A 20,409-nucleotide genomic window follows, 5' to 3' on the forward strand; every position below is an offset into this window, starting at 1 on the left:
TGAAAGGGAAAGCCGAATGGAAGGTTATTGACAAAAAAAACCCGGCAACAACAAAAAACCTCACAACCCACACACAGATGGTGTATGAGAGACCTGGGCAAGTTTATGACACATAAAAACTCCCCATGTCCTTCCCTTTCCATTTCCAGTGGAAACAGTTATCCTCTTCAAAGATTAGGAACAATCTTTGAACAGTTATCAGTGAATGCTATTGAAGTCTCTCCTAAATTGTGTTTGCTGACTTTGACTCTTCTCTTGTGGTAACAAACAGTATGTATGCATGTCAAACCCAAATTTAAACACAGCAGACCAAGGCAAACACAGTTAGACACAAGAAATTCTCATAAACCTTTGGCATACAAACTGCTGCTTTCCTCAAAACATTAACCCAGATCACAGCCCATGAACACGTTTTCTAAACTGAGGTGGTACTGCCACCTTAAGACACCAGGCCAGCATTACAATTTTCACTATCCTGGATTACTCAAAAAACACTTTCTGAAATTTGAAAAAGATACATATTCAGTGAAGAAGAATTCTAAAAATTAAACTTCAAAAGAAAAACATTGCTTTAAGTCCTTTTAATGTATTATGATTACTTTACTCAATTAAGTAACAATTTAGGTTTACTCTAGTTTAACATAACCTAGACTATGCGTCTTAACATGCAGTACAAAGCATTGTGAATCAAGGTTCTTCAATTTTGTCCACAGCAACTGAAGAACTGCACTACTTTCGTAACACAACTTTCAGGAACAGTGCCAATACTTCTAATACCTTGCCAAAGTTATAGGACATGCAGATATTGAAGGACTTTTAAACACATGCATCGAAAAAAAAATGGCCAAGTAACAGCAGGGTTAAAATGGAAATTTTAATAGAGGTAAGAGCCTTGTCAACCTAGCACAAGCTCCGGTTATTTTAAAGGATATAAGCCATCCTCTTACTCATCTGCAAATGTGGCACTCTATCACTGTGTTGATGTATGTCAACAATTTCTTTAACTTTGGACAAAATGTAGATTCACTTTTTAAAACTATTTCTATCATTATTATATAGGAAAGAGCAACCTTACCTTTAGTAGAATATGCTTCAGCAATCATCCGTAACCTATATGGTGGCACTGCAGCTAGCTGCAAATCATCAATTCCAACTCTGGCATATGTATTCAGAGCTTCTTTGTAATCACCTTCCACATAGTTTAACTTGGCCATAATCAGGTTAGCTTCTTGTAAGAATTCTGGCTAGAAGGAAGAGGAATAAGAAAGGTTTCGTTCCTCAGGAAAAATAATATATATATTAAACCTGACAATTGTTTGGCCTGTTTTCTGCATATACTAACTGTGGAAACCCACGGTAGATTTCTTGTGAGATAGCAACTAATCATCAAAATTCTATCTTCATGTTATATTTTGGAAGCTTGGGGGTAGGGGGTGAAGCCACATAATCGTTCTCCAGCAAGCTACTGAACAGCATCATCAGTCATTTTTCATGTTCATATGTTTATGTACGCATGCACCAGTAATACCTCTCAAGCAGCAGACAGCTTTGCCAGGTAACAAAATTAAAGACAGCCTATCATTACAACACCTCCAATGTTTTTTTTCTTAACACCACAAGTACAGTTCAAAATAACACTGTCAAATCTTAAGAATGTATTCCACAGCCTATATATTTAATTTGAACAATTTCAAAGCATGAGGGTAGAGGGAACATCTTGAAAAAAGGATTCAAGGAAGAATGAAGGAAAAAGGAAGAGAAGGAAATCCTCCCATGAATCATGGGAAACAGAAAAATAGAAGTCAGAGATAACTATAAAGCAAGGTTCTCATCTTACAAGAGATACCCATGAATATAGAAAAATAAGTGATTTAGCAGCTACAACAATAGTTAAGCAAAGAAGGAAAAGAATGGTTAAGAACATCAAAAATTCGTGACAAACACTCCTCTCAAGGATAAACCCTACTTTTCACTCCCAAACATAACTTCAGAAGTCTTTCCTGCATACTCATGAGACTATGACAGAAATTTGTTAAGTATTTTGTGGTTTTATAACATTTCTATCTAATGTACTCCAAATAATGATCCAGCAAGTAAAACTTCCACAAAAGAGGTTGCAAGGACTTCACTTAAGCATTCCATAAGTCAGCGATGATTTTCTTGTTCTTCTAATGAAAGAAGATTTGAGAAATTTATCTGAACAAAAATCCATGAAGAAACAAAAAGACATGAAATAGCATAGCAGTGATGATGTTCTGAAAGTAACAATAAATCAACACACAAGAACTTCCCACAATTCTCTCCATAATTGGCAGCACACCCCTGTCAATTTCACCTTTTCTAATTCTTGTTCAGACTGACTGACTTACCTTTAGGTTTCCTCTATCAAGTGCTGCCGTGAGATGTTTCCTGACTTCAGTCAGCTTTGGTCTGGGGCCCCGTGGACTGCTGTTCTGTTTAAGAGCATTTTCCTTCAAAAATTGTTCTAGTTTGGACTCTCCAAGGAGAAGTTCTGCCATGTCATCTGTAAATAAAAACACACACATGATCTATGGAAATCAGTTTATTTCACTTATGCTTTGGTGTAGGCACTACTGCCCCCACTGAAAATTTTCAGATCTAAATTAAAAAAAAAAAAACAACAACAAAAAAAACTCACCTGAACAAACACACAGCCAATTACTCAGGTTTAACATGTCACATGGGCACTTCATTTTACTTCTTAATTTATCTTTTACATGCACATCATTGTAGAATTAAGTCTGTTATGTTCTAAGCTGTAATGAATCAGAGCAGTAACCTAAAACCAATCTTCTTCCCTTCTACCTTAAATAGCAATGTTTGATTCAAAAGCCTCATGGACTCTGCAGCATTCTGAATGTATAAATACACACTTGTGTTCTCAAGTGCATCCACATATGTTTAACTGTTTAAAGAAAACCGAAGAAGAGAAAGATCTCAGTTTTCAGATGAAGTCAAGTCACAGATGCAGCCTGGTTACCAGCCTGCTTAGTTTTCAGGCTTTCAGAACACAGTTGCCAGATTCCTCACTCAAGTTTGCAGTAACAATTTCATTCCTCTACCCACGAAACATACTTTTGCTGGTCACTTCATCTTTACATCAGATGATACCAAGTAATTTTAGGTTCCACACTTCTACATGTACTTTACACTTTTTGGAGCACCTTCATGCCTCTTCGTGTGTTTTATTTTGCTTCAACTCTGCATCCTCATTTAATTTATCTTTGTGACAACAATGCACTCTGGATACAGCTTTGATGTATGCTAGCCAAAAATGTTGGTCCCTTGAAAGATAAAGGAAGGAAAAATAAAGTATTTCCCTAGCGCACCATTACTTTGGAGACATTCTAAAAAGCAGTGACACTCAACATCTTTCAAATATGTATTAAAAGGTATACAATTCCCAGTCCAAACCAAAACATTACTACTGCTCAATAATATACCTACGGTGTAATCATAAAACTTTATTACCCAACTGCCAACCAAAAGCTTCTATTTACCTATTCAATGCTCATATAGCAAAATGTACAACTATTTAGCTGTACAAATAAGCAAATGAGAGTTTGACATGCATCAGCAAGTCCAGCATAAAATAGCCACATTCGTTAACCAAGAATTGGATCAGCTTAAAAAGCCTGACTAAAAAAGTTTTCATTTCAAACATCTGATGTACTTAAGTGTACAGTTTAACAACAAAAGAGTCAAATTTAAGTTCTGACAAACGTGCAGTCTAAGTTTGTACACTACAGTATTTTGCATAAAGCTCAGGTTATTCAGCATTTAAGGTTAAATGATCTCCTTGCACACTGGAAATGTAATGTCTCTGAACAGAATTAGAATGATAAAAGTTCTATAGTAAATAATAATTGTTTTGGTAAAGCACAAGAAACCCACTGTTAGCTGTGTTAGCAGGGAACAAGCAAATCAAAGAGGACTTCAGTATTTGAAGTCCTCCGGGCACATTTATGATTTAATATGGCTTGTAAAGTCTTTCCTGTGTTTAGAAAAAAGGAAGAAGAAAAAAACCTTTACCACAGAATGAGTTTTATTCAAACATTACCATCAGAGTACATTAGAAAGTAGGGAAGGAGATGCTCATTGCTCTCAGCACAAGCACCTGGAGGGACCAGGCCCAGGCGTTGAGACCCCATGTCCATGGCCCCCTGCCACCAGCTCCGAGTCGCAGCCAGCCACGCTCCTAGGCCTGCATCAACACCTGCTGCGCTCTGCTCTCTGGGGAAGAGCAAGAGGGACAGCTAGAAACATCCCCTTTACCACATCCAGATCATAGTCCTGGACCATACTACTCTCATCCGCAATTTGCACAATTGCTATGTTTGACTCCTAATACTGGAAGTTTCTTTTTGAAATCCCCTGAGGAAATGAGAGCAAAGAAGGACACAGTTTGTTCCCATACATTCATAATGTTATCAGTATATTTCCAGGAATATTTAAAGCAATTTACAATAATTTTGTTATTCTTTCATTGAAGTCTTATCAGCAAGAATGAAAAATAAAAGATATTTCAATGTACTAAGTGGGGAAAAAAGAAGAGAGATGAGGAACACACTTCCGCTGCAGCGCAGGCGACTCAGGGCCACAGCCAGTTAGTTCTGAGTTATTTCCATGGACTGGGATTACACAATCCCTCCAGACAACCTGCTCCAACATTTGACTGTACTCACTGTGGAAAAATTTACCTTGCTATCCATTCCACATTTCCCTTGTTCCAGTTTTTTTGGCCACTGCTTCTGTAAATTTCTGAGAAGAGGCCACCTCTATAGTCAAGGTGGGATGCGATGACAGAAGTAGGATCCCCTCGTACCCTTCTCTTTTTAAGATTTAGCAAATAGAGCTCTCAGCTGGTTCTCCAAGGACATGTGCTCTGTTCCCTTTATCTTGGTGGCCCTCCACAGGGCTCACTCCACTATGCCAACCTCTTTCTCATTCTGGGGAACCCAAAACTAGATGCAGTATTCTAGATGCTGTCTCACAAGTGACTAACAATAGGGAACACTAATTTCCCTCAAACTGCTAACTACACTCTTGCTAATACAGCCTTCATTGCCACAAGGGTTTGCTGCCAAATCGTACTCTTATTGCTGTCCACTATGACCTCCAGATCCTTTTCTGCAAAGCTGCTTTTTAGACAGCTGACCCCAGGCTATCCTGTAACAAACAGTCATTCTTTCTCAAGTAGAGGACCATGGTATATGCCTTTGCTGAACTACAGGAGTTTTTACAGAATCATTGAATGGTTTCTCTAGCTTGTTGATATCCCTCAAAATGGTAGCCCTATGCTCCCCACAGTTTTCTATTACCCATGAAATCACCGAGGGTGCATTCTCAATGTCTAGGTTGCCAAGAATGATACTAAACATTATTGACTGCAGTATCCACCCCTGAAAGACCCCAGTTATAATAGTCCACAGATTTATTTTATTAGTAGTATTATCTTTATTTATAAAAATAAAAACCCAACCTCTGACCACATGCCTCTGAGCACTGCCAGTTTTCCACTTACCTCCTAGTCCACCTGTCATTTCCATGTAGCTACAGGAACACTATGGGGAACCACGTCTAAAGTCTTGCTAAAGTTAAAGCCAACAATACTCACCGGTCTTCCCTTTATCCATAGTCAGTCACCTCTAATCAAAAGGTTAGATATCCCCCTGACCCACATCAGTCTACCCCAGTCACTCTTCTATCCTTCCAACCAGTTTCCTGGATATACTTCCTAATCTTGCCTGGGCCTGGGGTTAGACTGACCAACCCACAGTCCCTGGATCCTCCTTCTTGACCGTCTTGCAAACAGCCATATTTGCCTTTTTGTAGTCACTGGGAATGCCCTTTAATCACCAAGATCTCAAAAATGACAGAATATCCTTGCAATGACGTTGGGCAGCTCCTTCAGCACTCTGACATAACCTGTCCTGGCACCATGGCTTTGTGGACATCCACTTTGCCTAACACAGTCTTCCACTGTTATGGTGTAATCTCACTCCATGAGACCCTGACACTGCTGAGGAACCTGAGATGTCTGAGCATGGGTCCCAATAGTACATTTAGCAGCAAAGCGGTACTGAGGACATCATCTTTGTCCTTTGTCACTTGATCTCCAAACCCCACACAGCAGCAAAACCTCATTCTTCCTTTTGCTGCCACTATACCCTTCATGTTGCCCTTCATGTCTCTTTCCAGTTTCAGCCTCAGCTGAGCTTTGCTTTTCTCTTTCAAAACCATTCATGTGCAAGCAATATCTCTATACTTCTGCCAGTCCAGCAAATCACACATGACCCACCGTATCTCCAAACGCAGTAATATCACTGCTTTGCAACTGCACACAGGTTTCTAATTCCTCCACTACCTACAAAGTCATAATGACTAACACCTTAAGGATGACACCAGCATAGAGTAGTTTTCCATCAATACCATCAGATCTTCTGCAAGCACTGATAAAGTATACTGAAATGCATAAATCATACAGACAGTTATCACTGCAATAAAGGAAATTTTCCAAGGGAAGCAAGATACTAAAATAATTTTTGACTTATTTTTTAAAGAAACCCAGCACCTATTTTGTTACAGTTTATTTTCTGCATGCTCCTGCTTTTTCTTCAGAGAGAAATCTTACTCCAATTGATAAATACCACCAGCTTGCTTGCATAGCTTCACTTTCAAGCTGCAAACTAAGCAAGGTATTAAACAGACCAAATCTAAACAAGACATTTCCTAAGAAAACACCTTTGCTACAGTCTTATTCTGAATTCCACATTGCCTTAGCACAGCCCTTACATTATTATAAACAAAAAATAAAGTCAGATATTATGATCAACATTACACTGCTCAAAGACGGCTTTTGCATACCACTCCACAGGACTGCACTTTCTCCAGCTATTCCACCTCTCTGGAAATCAAAGCATGTTAACTGCACACACAGAAAAGACAGCTGTTTTTACATTGCAATGCAATTCAGATTAGACTTCAGTGTAAAGAATATAATGTGCTCTGTGAAAGGATCTCAGAGATCAGAGGCCCACTTCAAACCTACAAAACTGTTCTGAAAAACAGGATACAATTATTTTCCTTGCAAAAAAAATGGTCACTAAGGAACCCTTTCAGCACAGGCATTTTATTAATAATATTCAGAACACTCTGGTGTGTTCCGAGTATACAATTTCTGTTTACGAGCCTCTTGACACCTTAAAAAGGCGAGGAAAAAAAAAATGAGAGCAGCCCTTGAAAATAATTCTTGAGGTCAGCACAATAATGACCTACTTGGGAGAAGAACAACAAAGATGAATTTTGCTAATTATATTTTAAAGCTAAGTAGTAGCTTAAAAGTGGGTAATAATACGTTAAACTGTTTAAGCATTAAAGGATGATATTTAAGCAGACACTTCCTCCCTGTTCTGTATCCATCACAGTATTTAATTTAACAAGCAAGATTCCTCTTTTGCTTTTATTCAGTTCAGCACTTCACTGAGCAGATTTTCCTTCCAGAGAATGTTGAGGGAACACAAACGCCAAACATAGTAAGGCATCCAAATGACACTTTGAAAACACTGCTTTGGTTCGGGATCTGAAATAACCTTCAAGGATGCTTGCAATGAAAAGAGCAAGGTCTAACACTGACATTCTTCAACACTTCAAATAGTAGAATTTCAAACTTGCCAAAGAAGAAAGCATCACACATGCCTTCCCTCTCATGTGCATTCCTTTCAGTAGGTCTCCAAAGTCCTGGCCCACACTCCTGGAACATGCATTTCTTTAAATTAAATACAACAGTTTCTTTATGGAGAAACAGGTTAAACAAACAAACAAACAAAACACACATGAAGAATGTGCACCAGCTGCAAGAGATGTTTTATTTATACAAACTGCAAAATTGGCATGTGCAACAACTAGTCTGAGAGGTTGCAGTAGATTAGTGGATATCCTGAAGAATGAGTTAGACACTACGGAAAAAGAAAACAAACCTTGTGAAAAAGCATTCCCTGAGGCATGAGGATTCTTAAAACAAAGAGCTGAAAACATCCTTATTACTAAAGGAGAAAGCTATCACCTTTCCTGTAACCCAACAACAGCACCAGCACATGCAGTAGTGGAACGTAACCATAATCCCCTCCAAAATCTGGATGCTCAACAGCTGACAGCAAGAAGTGCTGCAGAGAAGGACCATCTCTAGAAACTCCAGTTCCCACCCACTGCTGGGTCACAGTAGAACAAAGCAGACAAAGACACAGACCTAGCACTCCACAGAAAGTTTTTAAGGTTATTCCTCTTCCATACACAGCAGAATTTCTCACACTGTGGAAAGCAAAAGGAAGGGAACAAGAAGAGGACAGATGGGCCTATACAAAACTCACAGAGTTCAACAAGGCCACGTGCAAGGTGCCCAAGCTGCACCTGGGTCAGCCCAAACATGAATACAGGCTGAGTGATGAGTGGATTGAGGATCCTCCCTGCAGAGGAGGATGTGAATTGGTATTGGTGAATGAAAGTATCCTGGGCTGCATCGAAAGAAGTGTATCCAGCAGGGTGAGGAAGGTGATAGTCCCCCTCTGCTCTTGTGAGACCCCACCTGGAGCCCTGTGTTCAGGTCTGGGGTCCCCAGCACAAGAAGGACATGGACCTGTTGGAGTGAGTGCAGAGGAGGGCCACAAGGATGATTAAGGGCCTGGAACCCCTCTCCTGTGAAGACAGGCTGAGAGAGTTGGGGTTGTTCAGTCCTGAGAAGGCTCCAAGGAGACCTTACTGCAGCCCCTCCAGTACCTAGGGGGGACCTAAAGGTTGCCAAAAGAAGCTGTGGATGCCCCATTCCTAGAAGTGTTCAAAGGCCAGGCTGGATGGGCCTTTGGGCAGCCTGCTCTGGTGGGAGGTGTCCCTGCCTACAGCAGGGGGGCTGGAACTGGATGAGCTTTAAGGTCCCCTCCAACCCAAACCATTCTGTGGTTCTAAGTTGAATCTGAAAAATGTAACTTATCATCTCTCTCTCCCCTCTTCCCTCTCCCATCCTCCTCCTCCACTCTAAGTTTCTCCTTTCTGACAATGACTAGAAAAACATATACTATTGTCTATAAAGGAAGGACACAAGCAATATTAAAGCCTTAAGTTCATGCTGGTGCATACTCAGAAACTATCCTGACACCTGAAGGTGAGAATCAAAGTAGCCTGTAGCATATTTAGTTCCCATCACTGGCACAAGTGAAAGAAAACTACTAACTCATACACTACCTAGCAATAGTCACAGCGCAGCAACACGTATGACACATACTTGCCTTCAGAGGAAAGGTGGGAGAGGAGAAAACAACAGCTGCAACTTATAGATAGGTCTGATTAAGCATCAAAACAGAAGCTGTTATTCCAGGTCATCTGCGTGTGGCACAACATGCCCTTTCCCTGCAGCAGTGCTATATACCATGAGATAGTACCGCACGAGAAGCACTAACTGTCAGACCAGCTTCCATCACAGCAGCGCTCCACTTGTGCAGCCGCTGATGACTAACACTGGAAGACCACTGGTCGCAGAACACAAACCATAAAAGTTACTGCAGAGATGGATTTTCTTTTTTATCGCATTACTCATCTGCTAAGTCAGTGAGTCAGGGCCAGAAACTGGCAATAGGTTTTTAAATCAAATTATCACTGAAGGAGTGCTTTGTTAACAAAGCGTTGGCTCGAGGCTTGCCAACCAGAATGGTTGCAAGTCAGCCTGCTACAAGCACCGTGGAGCTTGAGAGTTCCAATTACATGGACATTTCTAAAAGAAAAGCATTTATGAAAGCATAGGTCTGGCAGGGAGATTTTGATCAGTTTCATCTATCCCTTGAGACATCCTGTAATAATGCAAGTAAAGTTTGAGAAAAAAATGATTTTATTTCTTTCAGCACAAGTGATCTAGGTTATATATTCTTCTACAACACACATTATTAAGAATTAACCTGTGTAAATACCATACTTTGCACACTTTGAAGCCTAGCTTTTTTTCAGTCCATCTAAATAGATGTTTCAAAAGAAAACCTGTTGGTAAACAATTTCAATACCATGAAAATCATGTTGCCATTTTCAGAAGACTGAGATACTTCTGGATCACTATAAAATTACTAATGAAAGGAATATTCATCCATTCTTCTGCTGAAGAGCCCATCAACGATAATTACATAGTAGAGCTAGCTCTATATACAATTGCCTAGCAGAACCATTTCCTAGCTGGGGAAGGAAAGGCTAGCTTGCCCATCTGTTTCCACAGCATCACATCACCACTGATATTATCCACTTGACTAATATGAAATTCTCTGCCTGTAGTTACAGAATCACAGAATATCCGAAGTTGGAAGGGACCCACAAGGCTCATTGGGTCCAGCTCCTGGCTCCACACAGGACCACCCAAAAGTCAGGCTATGTGTCTGAGCACATTGTCCAAATGCTTTTTGAACTTCAGCAGGCTCGGTGCTCTGACCACTACCCTGGGGAGCTTGTCCAAAGACAAGTTTATAATCAGAGGCAAGGCTGAGCACCTTGGAAATGCAAGTCGAACTCAAAGATGCTTTAGGTAAAATACCCATTTCTGTTAGCACAGGAAGCAAAATCAAAAAACCCAGATGCTTCTACACAGGCCTGCTGTTCTCATTCAGCTTAGAGAAAGCTTAGCCACACTCATATTAAGTGTCTTGAGAAGAACCTTGTGCAGGCACGGCTATCCCTCTGTGCAATACATACCAACCCTTGACCATCTTCAAAACAAGAATAAAGGCTGACCTAAAGACAGGAGAAAGCAAACTAGAAGTAACAAGAACAAGCAGTAATGTGTCTTTGTAAAACAATGTCTAAAAATATCATCATGACAGCTGCTTTCCAACTTGATTTGTAACATCTACTTTTTGAAGCAAAATTGTTACCGTACTGTTGGGATGCAAAGCAGTTACAGAAAAACAGAATTACAAAAAAAAAAAAAAAAAAGATTAATCTTCATTTATCCTGGATCATGAATGATGAATACCTATTACTATTAGTTTAAGACTTGCTATGGCCTATGTTGAATTACCCACTGAATTATATGCTAAAATATAAAATATTTTCTGATGAATGTTACCATAATCTCAAGGCATTTGCTGAAGAACACATGGGTTGTTAGCAGTCTATCTAGGAGAAATATCTATTTCTAATTTCCTTCCTGAAAGTAAGCTTAGGTAAAAAAGGAGAAAAAGTAAAAATTGTTACACCGCACACAGCTCAAAAAATACAAACATATAACCTTAAATGAATACAGAGTCTGTTTTTCTTGCCTGCAGAATCCTTCTCCAGGAGGTGATTTTAAGATTTTATTTAATCCCAGAGCACACCATAATAAAGCCATAGTGAATGATTAAGTGTTCAGAATAAAACTAATTAATCTGTTAGCTGTTGTTCTTCTGAGTAGCTGATAGCTGCTTTTTTAAAGCGTTACTTCTTCTGTGGCGGTTCAAGTCTTGGATAAAAATCAAAGCAAAAAAAAAAAAGGGGGGGGGGGAAATGATCTAGGCTACAGGTACTGTTTATGCATTTTCTAAAATGTTCTTAATATTCAGGCAGAAAATGTAAAAATATTTTAAAAGGGTACAATAATTATTTGTTTCAGTTGCTTTTAATAGCATGATGAAATACTGGGAAGGTGCAATGCAAGAGTGCCTCTTTCAGTTGTTAACACCTCTCTGGCAACAGCCATCAGAAACCCAGCTCCAGGTATCAAGGCTCCATGCACAGGATGTTCCTCTACAACTAAACATCGGTGTTGTACTGCTGTGGTACACCAGCAAGAGTGTCCGTGATCTTGTGCTAACAAAAATAGTTGCATCTTACTCAGCCTTTACAGCTCAACATCTAAAGCCAGAAAGAGTATGTGGGGAAAAAAAAAAAAAAAAAAATACAGTTTCCTTTCTTATATGCCAAATGGTCACATTTTAAAAGAAGTATTTTTAGTGCTGTTTTTTTTTCCCTCTCTTCTGAATTACACAGCTGCAAGAAAAATGTGCAGAATTAGGATAAAATCTCCTCCCACAAAGATTTAAGCAAAGAGGCTCAACCTCAATCTCAAGCCCCAAGGATGTGAATTTGAATAGGAAGCGCTTAGGAAGAGGAAACACAGAGCAAACTAGCTATGAATCTGAGGTGAGCAGCCACACAAGCTCTCACCTTTCCTTGTAAGAATCAGATAAAGCTAGAAGTGTACTGAATTATTGCACGCACTCTCCACCAAAATCTTCAGTGTCTCAGGTAACATATTTCAGAGTGCTTAAAATGCATAACTGTCTGGATGCATTTAACCAAGAGGTTACTGTTACCATCGCTGAAAATGAAGACACTGCAGGAGGTGAGACCAATTCCATCAAGTGTGGAGTTGTCAGAACAGAAAGAAACTACTGCTGCATCACCCGTGCTGCACTGAATTCCAGACAGAGAAAGAAAGAAAAAATCCTCATGTCTGAACTCAGGGCTACTCAGAAATTACAAAGGAAAATAAAGCGGGGTGGAAAATGAGATGTATGAGATTTTGAAGCCCAGCTTGTAATCTCTGCTGTGCTGCTTCAAGTCTTCCCCAGAGGGAAACTGGCTTGGGGAGGAAGAAGGGAAAACTCTTCTTCTCTCTAAAGGTACTACTATAGGCTCAGAGTGCCTGAAGAACTGCATGCTGTACTATTTGGAGAGAGTTTTTCGTCAGACTTCCAAGAAAACGTTGGACTGTCGTTATGCCTCAATCTAAGAAACTGAGGAATTTATACCCAGAAGAGGAGTGCATCAAGAAGGATCCCAAAGAGGTCAACTGCTCTATACGTTACCTAGACAAAAAGTTTCAGATCGAAGTTTCTGTAAAAACAGCTGAAGAAGACGACAAAAATGTCTCCTGTCATCCAAGAGTACATTTATTAAGACGACCGCTTTGAAATGGAGCTTTCTTCCAAGGAGAAGGATGTGGATATCCTGGATCACCAAATCCTGGGTGGCTGAGGGGCCTCTGGAGATCTCCTCATGCGGCTGCCCAGATCCGAGCAGGACCAGCTCCACAGGTCGCCTGGGATCCTGTCCGGTCAGCTTGCTGGGGACAGCAGGAGCGGGGCCTGATACAGAGCACAGACCAACTGGTACTACCCACACAAAGGCTGCAGACTGATTCAGACCACTCACAGGTAAAACCAGAAGCAGAATGTACACTGTCAGCTGTCCAAAGAAACTCAATGCTACTGATTAGCACCTTTAATTGCATGCAGTCTTTCACTCCTCTGCCTCTTAAGTACAGAGAGCGTGGCACCATTTTCCTGTGCAGCTCTGTAGTATCTAGGCAATTTTCCTGTCTGACATCCAAAGCCTGAAGGAAAATACTATAGAAACCTAGACTATTTATGCATATGCTCAAAGATTAACCAAATTTACTCCCACGGTAACACTACTACAAAAAATTGCTTTATGAGGGCACATAGTAAGAATATAAAACTCCAACAATCATTTCAAACTAGATTATTTGTATGTTTGTTTGTTCTTTTAAATTCCAACTCCCAGATTTTTGTGAAATATTAAGACCATCAGAACAGTAAATAATCAGGACGGCCACAACATATCATCTAGATTACTGATAAATGTCAAATGCTGAAATTAAAATTGCCTGGTTCACTCAACTGCAACACAAAGCCAAGAAATAAAAATTTCAGTCATATCTGAGACTGGGAAGCAAGAAGTGTGGCAAACAGGATGACCACCATCATCTCTGAGTGTTTAACTGGGAATGGCAAGCATGTGTCCATATTTGATTGCTAATTTTCTTCTAAAAGCTGACCGTTCTAGTAACCATATCGAGGGAGAATGAGAAAAAAATATTTTTTTTCATTTACATTTTGAATGTTAAGGGGGGGGGGGGGGGGGAAGGAATGGCCCAGATCTGGTGTGGTTAAGGACATTCTGGCCCCTTCTCTACCACCATCCAAATGAAATTCAAACAAAAGTGGTATTGATGACCATAAGCTCATGCTATTTAACTAATTTTCCTATAGAAAAGCTAATGTCAAACTTTAACCCTCAAAGTTGACTTAAAGGAACCTATAGCAGCTATACAACTGCCATGTAGCAGCATATATATACATGAATAGGTCAGGCTACAACTTCTTCTCATGACTTAAACAAAACAACAGAATGGGCCAACCCATCATTCAGAGTTGTAACTATTTTGGAAATTGCACGTCTGATGTGCAATATACGGAAGATTCCTCATAAATTCATCCAAGCAGCTCCAAGCTCCAAGCCCCCAGCAGAGCATAGCAGACTCCGCTCAGACCACTTGCGTTTCCACACAATGGGAGGCCACTGGTGGCACAGCCACCAAGAAGGAAAGAGGCCCCGGCCCCTTTGCCCTTCTCTGCTTGCCATTTGCTTTCCACCCACTGAGGCTCTCCACAGACCCCTCCAGGAGGTGAAGGGGCTCAGAAGGCCAGCAGAAACTGACCCAGGTGGAGGAGCAGAGGGTTTCCTGCTGGCCCGGCACAAACAGTGCCGCCTCTGGTGTGCTTCAGCTCAAAGGAGAGGCCACGAACACATGAGTGGGGAAATGGCATGCAGAAGGAGCAGCCTGACAGAAGTAGGAAGAAAGAACGAACTCCTCCACGCAACAGCAGCAAGGTGTTAGACCAGCTGGGCTACTTGTGAAATCCGACTGACTACGCCAGCATTTTCTCCCTGCATGACAAGCCAGTCGGAATGCAAGCAGCACACCGACATCATCACCGTGCTGTTGTAACACCCCTGGCTGTCTGAAGAAACAAAGTGCCAGTCAAAAATAAAGCAAGGCAGTTAAGTACTGCCACCATCTTTGCTCTTCATTCAGAAAAAAAGAGCATGTCCTTAGTACATTTGTTCTGTGAAAACAACAGTGAATGCAAGAAGGAAGGCAAGAAAGAACGCAAAGGAGGAAAGAGCACCACGTTTTGTGGGAATGCAGAAGGCATGTCACACTGCCTGCAAACTTTGCTGGAGAGATGCAGGCCTCTTCATCAAGCCTCGCCTATAAAAACTGCTTTACAAACTGCATATATAAACCAACAAACAAATTTGATAAACACCTAAGTAGGGCATGAGTCCTAAGAGGTTTAGAAATCCCTGGTTTACTGCGAGGATAAGCTTTAACATACATCTGAGGTCTTGTATTTCACAAGAGAGCAGAACACATGAAAACCAGTAAGATGTTTCTATTTTTACTTCCTACTTATATCCAGACAAAGAAGCACAGAAAGTGACAAAAAATAAGCAAAATACTTTGTGATCCTTTGGTTTAGTAATCCTGCTCCAAACTTCTCTCTGCTCCCTTATTCTGCAAGGCTGCAAGATACAAAAGTATAATCAGAAACTACAGAAACAAGCTGTTAGAGGGGAAAGCAGTCAGAGAAAAGATAACAAAAAAACAAAGCCAAAGGAAATGTGGTAGTAACAGCAGTAAGAAATTAAAAGGGTTAGAAAGCAAGCAAGCAAGACTAGTGTTAGCAGGCTGGTGTACTCCCACCAGCCAATCTGCTCCCTGCAGGTAATGTTGTGTTTCATGGCAATGTCACAACACTCTCGGCAGCGCACACATCAGCGAACTTGGGGGGTGTGCATCCTCTCCCCCAGTAATGCAGTATTTCACATCAGCTAAGGTTTCTGCAGAACTACATCATTCTACCTGACGGGCTATAAAAATCTGCCGTCTCAGTGCCTTTTCAGACAGAGCCGTAGATCTCCCTGAACTTGAACAAGGTCATGTTCGGAGCGTAGCAGCAATGAATGGCCGGAAATACCCATGGAAATTCACAGATTCTCTATTTTATCCATTCACCTCGCTGCTGAGCTGACCTACGGCTTCCTCACTGTGTCTCCAAAGGAAGGAAAGAAAATACTTGAGTGCTGACGTTCGGAGGACACCCTGAGCAGTTACAGCCTTTGGGCAGAAGTCCATTGCAGTCACCTCCTTCGAGATGCTGCTGTTTCATCATATATTTATGGCTGACTTAAAAGCAGCTTTGAAATGTGGTTGCTAACTTCTAAAATTACTGCTGCAACACCACAAAATTCCAGGCACCCTGAGAACCCCAATTCCCAAAACCATGAAGGTTATAATAATCTCACTGAAAATACTACAGAGGTTTCAACACACACCCTGCCCCTCCCCCCCCCAAAAAAAAAAAACAAAACATGAACATAAATACAATAAAATACATGAGTCACCTGTAAGATCAGCATGTTAGGGTGAACTTACTGAAAAACTATCATCACAGGTATTTCATAAGTCTTATTTTTCAATATGTGAGAACAGCAACTTTACAGATCTCTTTAAAGTATAAAAAAGGTTTGTTTTTTTAAATCTCTGAAATCATGCTGCATTTCCTGCATACAGCTGAGGTTTTGATGCCAACCAAATTTACGAAGACAAAGCTGTACGTGTTTCTCCTGTATATTAAAGTCTTTATTAAATTCAGGTCCATTCAGCCTGGCCTAAAATAGAAAATAAACCTATAACTGATGCTTCCCAGTTTGGGGCACATTTTAAAATACATTCTGATTAATTTTAGATATCTAACATTTACTATTTTACCTCCTCCAGTAACCTGTGAACAAGTAAGTTTGGACTTAGGCCTTTTGCTAACTTTCAAGACAGTGCTCCGCCACCACGCTGTTTATTTGCAATGTTAGGCAAAATTCAACAAACTGAACCAAAGTTTCTTTGGATCACTTTCTTAGAAAGACCTTTTTTCAGTTACTCAAACTACTGGGGAACACACAGAGTTTCACTAGAGACAATTGCTTTCAGATTTTATTTCCAGTAACTTGGGGTTTGTCTCAGTTCTGTTTAATAAGTTACAATCAGGATGTGGACTCAGAGGACAGGCACCTGTCTTACAACCAAGCAGAGTACAGATACCACTAGCCAAATACCACATCTCCGTGAACCTCAGAGTAGCGTGGTGATTTCCATGCTACAATTTCTGTAAATCCTGCTGCACCGGGTATAGGAGGCGAGGTGTTGGCAGCAGAGGGACTGCAGGGGTGGCTGCTGTGGGAAGAGGCCAGACACAGCCGGATCCCACAGAGCCACTGCAGGACAAGGCTGACCCCATCAGCCAAGCCAGCGGCACCTCTGGGAAAATGTACTTAGGAAGGGCAAAATAAGAACAGAGAGACTATGGAACAGGAAGGGTGAGAACTGGCAGAGGGAACACCAGGAGGCGGTCCGTGCTCCAGGTGCCAGAGCAGATCTCTGTGCTGCCCAGGGAGGTCCCACACCAGAGCAGGTGGACATGCCCTGAAGGACCTGCAGGCCATGCAGAGCTCAGGCCAGAGCACATGTTCTGCCTGAAAGACTTCAGCCTGTGGGGAGCCTGCACCAGAGCAGAGGAAAAGTGTGAGAAGGAAGAGCAGAGAGAAACTGACTGCAGCCCCTCTAAACCTGCACCACGCAGGGAAGGGCTCAGGTGAAAGCGCAAAGCTGAGCCTGTGAAAGGTGGGAGGAAAAGTGTTGTTAATGTCTCTTTTGTTTCTCACTACCTCCTTCTATTTTAACAGACAATCGTTTAACTTTCCCCAAATCAGGTCTGTTTTGCCTGTAACAGAAAAGCGATCTCCCCATCTTTATCCATTTACCCTATTTCCTGCCTGTCTGACTAGGGAAGGGGAGAGATGGAGAGGCAGGGTGGGCATCTGCTGCTGGCCAGGGCTAACTCACCACACCCGCACATGACAGCTCTGACCCGACCTTTTACGAGAGTGCTGATGAAGCAAGAGCTCAAACAGAGATTTGTGTAACATGGCATGAACCTTATTACTGCTGCTGAGTCCTGGTTCTGAAGGAGAGAAACATAATACAGACTGGATAAACGCCTAACAACTGAGCTCGGTTAAAGACCTTTCTTCCATCTATTTATCCTTTGTGTGAAGACAATGCAAGTCACAGAGCACATATTTTCCGTGATCCAAATTGTGACCATTACTTACAGAACACGAGAGGCAGTGACCGATCCATTAATATTTCTCCTCCCTGTTTATCTGAAAGCTCAGTAAGTTTACATGCCTTTCAAATACAACCCAGATACAGAAATTAGCTCCAGTAAGTGCCATTTTTGTACACCCCAAATCCTACGTAAACTGTCATTTATATTTGAACCACTGTCAGGTTTTAAGCAAACCCCTAATTTTAGGAGGGGGTAAACAGGAGCCATCAGTAGAACAAAACAGAACAAACAATACGATAATCAAGCCTACTCAAAATGTTCCAGCGTTCAAGAGTCAGAGCCAATCCCACACAACAATATACGGACAGAATGAATATCCTCTCCCCTCTTTTTTCTTTTCTTACACTTTTATATCATTCCTCCACTGCTCCTAAATTGTTCTATGTTTAGCCAAAAAGCAAATCTTCTGTTATCATTCCCCAGCCAATTTGTAAACGCAAACATTGCTGCAGAAGGAGGCAGCGAGGTTCCAAGTACCTTTGCTTAAATTAACTGCTTCAGATCAACTAACAACAGGGCTATGCAGCAAAACATCTTTTGGTTTGTATGTCTTCATGGGTAGAATAGAGGCCCTGCCTCTTCTTTGTTGTCTGGCTAGCTGATGACCTTAGCCTTCAACCTATTGGTCACACCGGGATCTAGGCCACAAACTTGTGGTTTTAGGTACTCTCAACAGCACAGGCATGTATTTCATTAGATACAGTTCTCTCTCTGCCTTCCTCTGCTACAAAGGGAGAGTCACTACCACTTCGCTTACTGTTGATGTCCTTCTCATTTAGCTAGAGCTTGGAAGCCCAGGATATTGATGTAATCCTTCCTATGCTACCAGAAAGAGATGAAATCCACATTCAATACTTCTTGATGTTCTAAATATCAGAAAATGCTCTAATAATATGTACTCTGTCTGGTATAGAATCTAAAAGGCACCACAATGGTAAAGTCACTGATGTGTAAAGTTACACAGACCGCATCAACTTCTCTGACGTGCTTCAGCTAGGTAAAGAGTTCCCTGGTCAGGGAAACTGAAGTCAGCCTGTGAATAATATCTTCTGCCTAGCACTCCCCACCTATCTGAAATACCTTAACACACGCTAATTTAGAGAAGATCATTCTCCTCAATCGGACAGCCAAAAGCCATTTCTCTCTGCTTGAACTGATCTCTAGTCTACAGCTCAATAAAGCATGTCCTTAAAACAAACACCTTTCACCTTTTCACTGGTGTCTATTTTTAACTACTATAATACCAGTGTGTTTCAGGATCACTACTCAGTTGTTTTTAAGGCCGACACATGTAAGTCTGTCTACTCCTGATGCAACTATCCTTAAATACTCTCTCCTCCTTACTTTGATTCAGGCTTTTGCTCTTCTATTTGTATTTCTGCAGGCCCGAGCCATGCACTTGTCCTGTCTGCCTAAACGCACAAAGCCTTTGCAGCATGCGCCCGGTGCCGCCAGCCTCGCACCCCAGCCTGTCTGTGAACTCACCGCCCCTGAGGTCACCCCAAGCCCTGTCCCTGTCTCCCCAGACCTATTTCTCTCTAAAAGCACCTCCGGGCGCAGCTCACGCGGAGGAGCGAGCTCAGACACCGTCCCCACGGCGTTTCTCAGGCGCAGAGCGAAGCGAGCTCAGGACCCGGCTGCCGGGGAGCCCTTCGCTGCGTGCCCCCAGCCCAGTCTGCGTCTCCGTCCCTCAGAAGGCAGCGCTGCTTTTCACCTCCTTTAGCTAAGCGCTTAAAAGTTAGGGACGTGAGAAACAAAGGTCCGAGTAAACCACTCATCGTTAGTAACGAGGCACAAAACGAAGCGGCGTTACATTACACTGCAGAGGAGCGCTTTTAACCGAAGGGGAGGGAGCCTTCACACGGCAGGCTACGCGCGGATCCTCCAGCACGCACAGCTCCGCAGGACGCGGAGGCAGGAGGGTGCTGGGGGCTCCACACGGGCCGCCACGCACGGCCCCCGCCGAGCCCCCGCACGGCTCCGTGCGCCCACCGCGGCCCCGGCACCCCCCCGGCACCCCCCGCTCCCGGGGCCGGCCCCCCGCCCCCGCTGCCCCGGGGGCTCGGCGGCACCTGCCCGGCCGGGCGGCGGGGAGCCCCGGCGGCCGCCCCTCGGCCTCGGCCCGCCCGGCCCCGCAGCGCACCGTTAGCGATGAGCTTGGCCGAGAGCTGCTTGACGAGCTCGGGGATCCGCTCCCACTGGCACTCGGAGCGGCACCGCTCGATCTCCGTCTCCAGCCGCGAGCCCGCCTTCTTGGTGGCCATAGCCGGGCCGATGGGCCCCGCCGGGGGAAGGGGCCGGGGCTGCGGGAGCAGGCGGGAAGGAGGGGGGGAGGAGGAGGAGGAGGAGGAGGAGGAGGAGGAGGAGGAGGAGGAGGAGGAGG

General features: G+C 42.5%; 1 protein-coding gene across 4 annotated transcripts in view; it reads right to left on the minus strand.

The window, feature by feature from the left end:
- Nucleotides 1-20,389, minus strand: part of TTC7B (tetratricopeptide repeat domain 7B) — a 134,878-nt gene extending 114,489 nt beyond the window's left edge. For 2 of the 4 annotated variants that reach the window (XM_035327796.1, XM_035327795.1), the window contains exons 1-3: nt 20,170-20,389; nt 2,370-2,524; nt 1,076-1,244 (exon numbers count right to left, since the gene is read on the minus strand). In XM_035327796.1, the coding sequence (XP_035183687.1) occupies nt 1,076-1,244; nt 2,370-2,524; nt 20,170-20,290 (445 nt within the window). In that variant the 5' untranslated portion in view covers nt 20,291-20,389. The remainder of the gene's footprint in view (nt 1-1,075; nt 1,245-2,369; nt 2,525-20,169) is intronic. The other 2 variants (XM_035327798.1, XM_035327797.1) reach the window with 1 other exon arrangement.
- Nucleotides 20,390-20,409: the final 20 nt, after the last annotated feature.

The sequence above is a fragment of the Oxyura jamaicensis genome, chromosome 5 (genome assembly GCF_011077185.1).
Source record: "Oxyura jamaicensis isolate SHBP4307 breed ruddy duck chromosome 5, BPBGC_Ojam_1.0, whole genome shotgun sequence".
NCBI classification, from domain to species: domain Eukaryota; kingdom Metazoa; phylum Chordata; class Aves; order Anseriformes; family Anatidae; genus Oxyura; species Oxyura jamaicensis.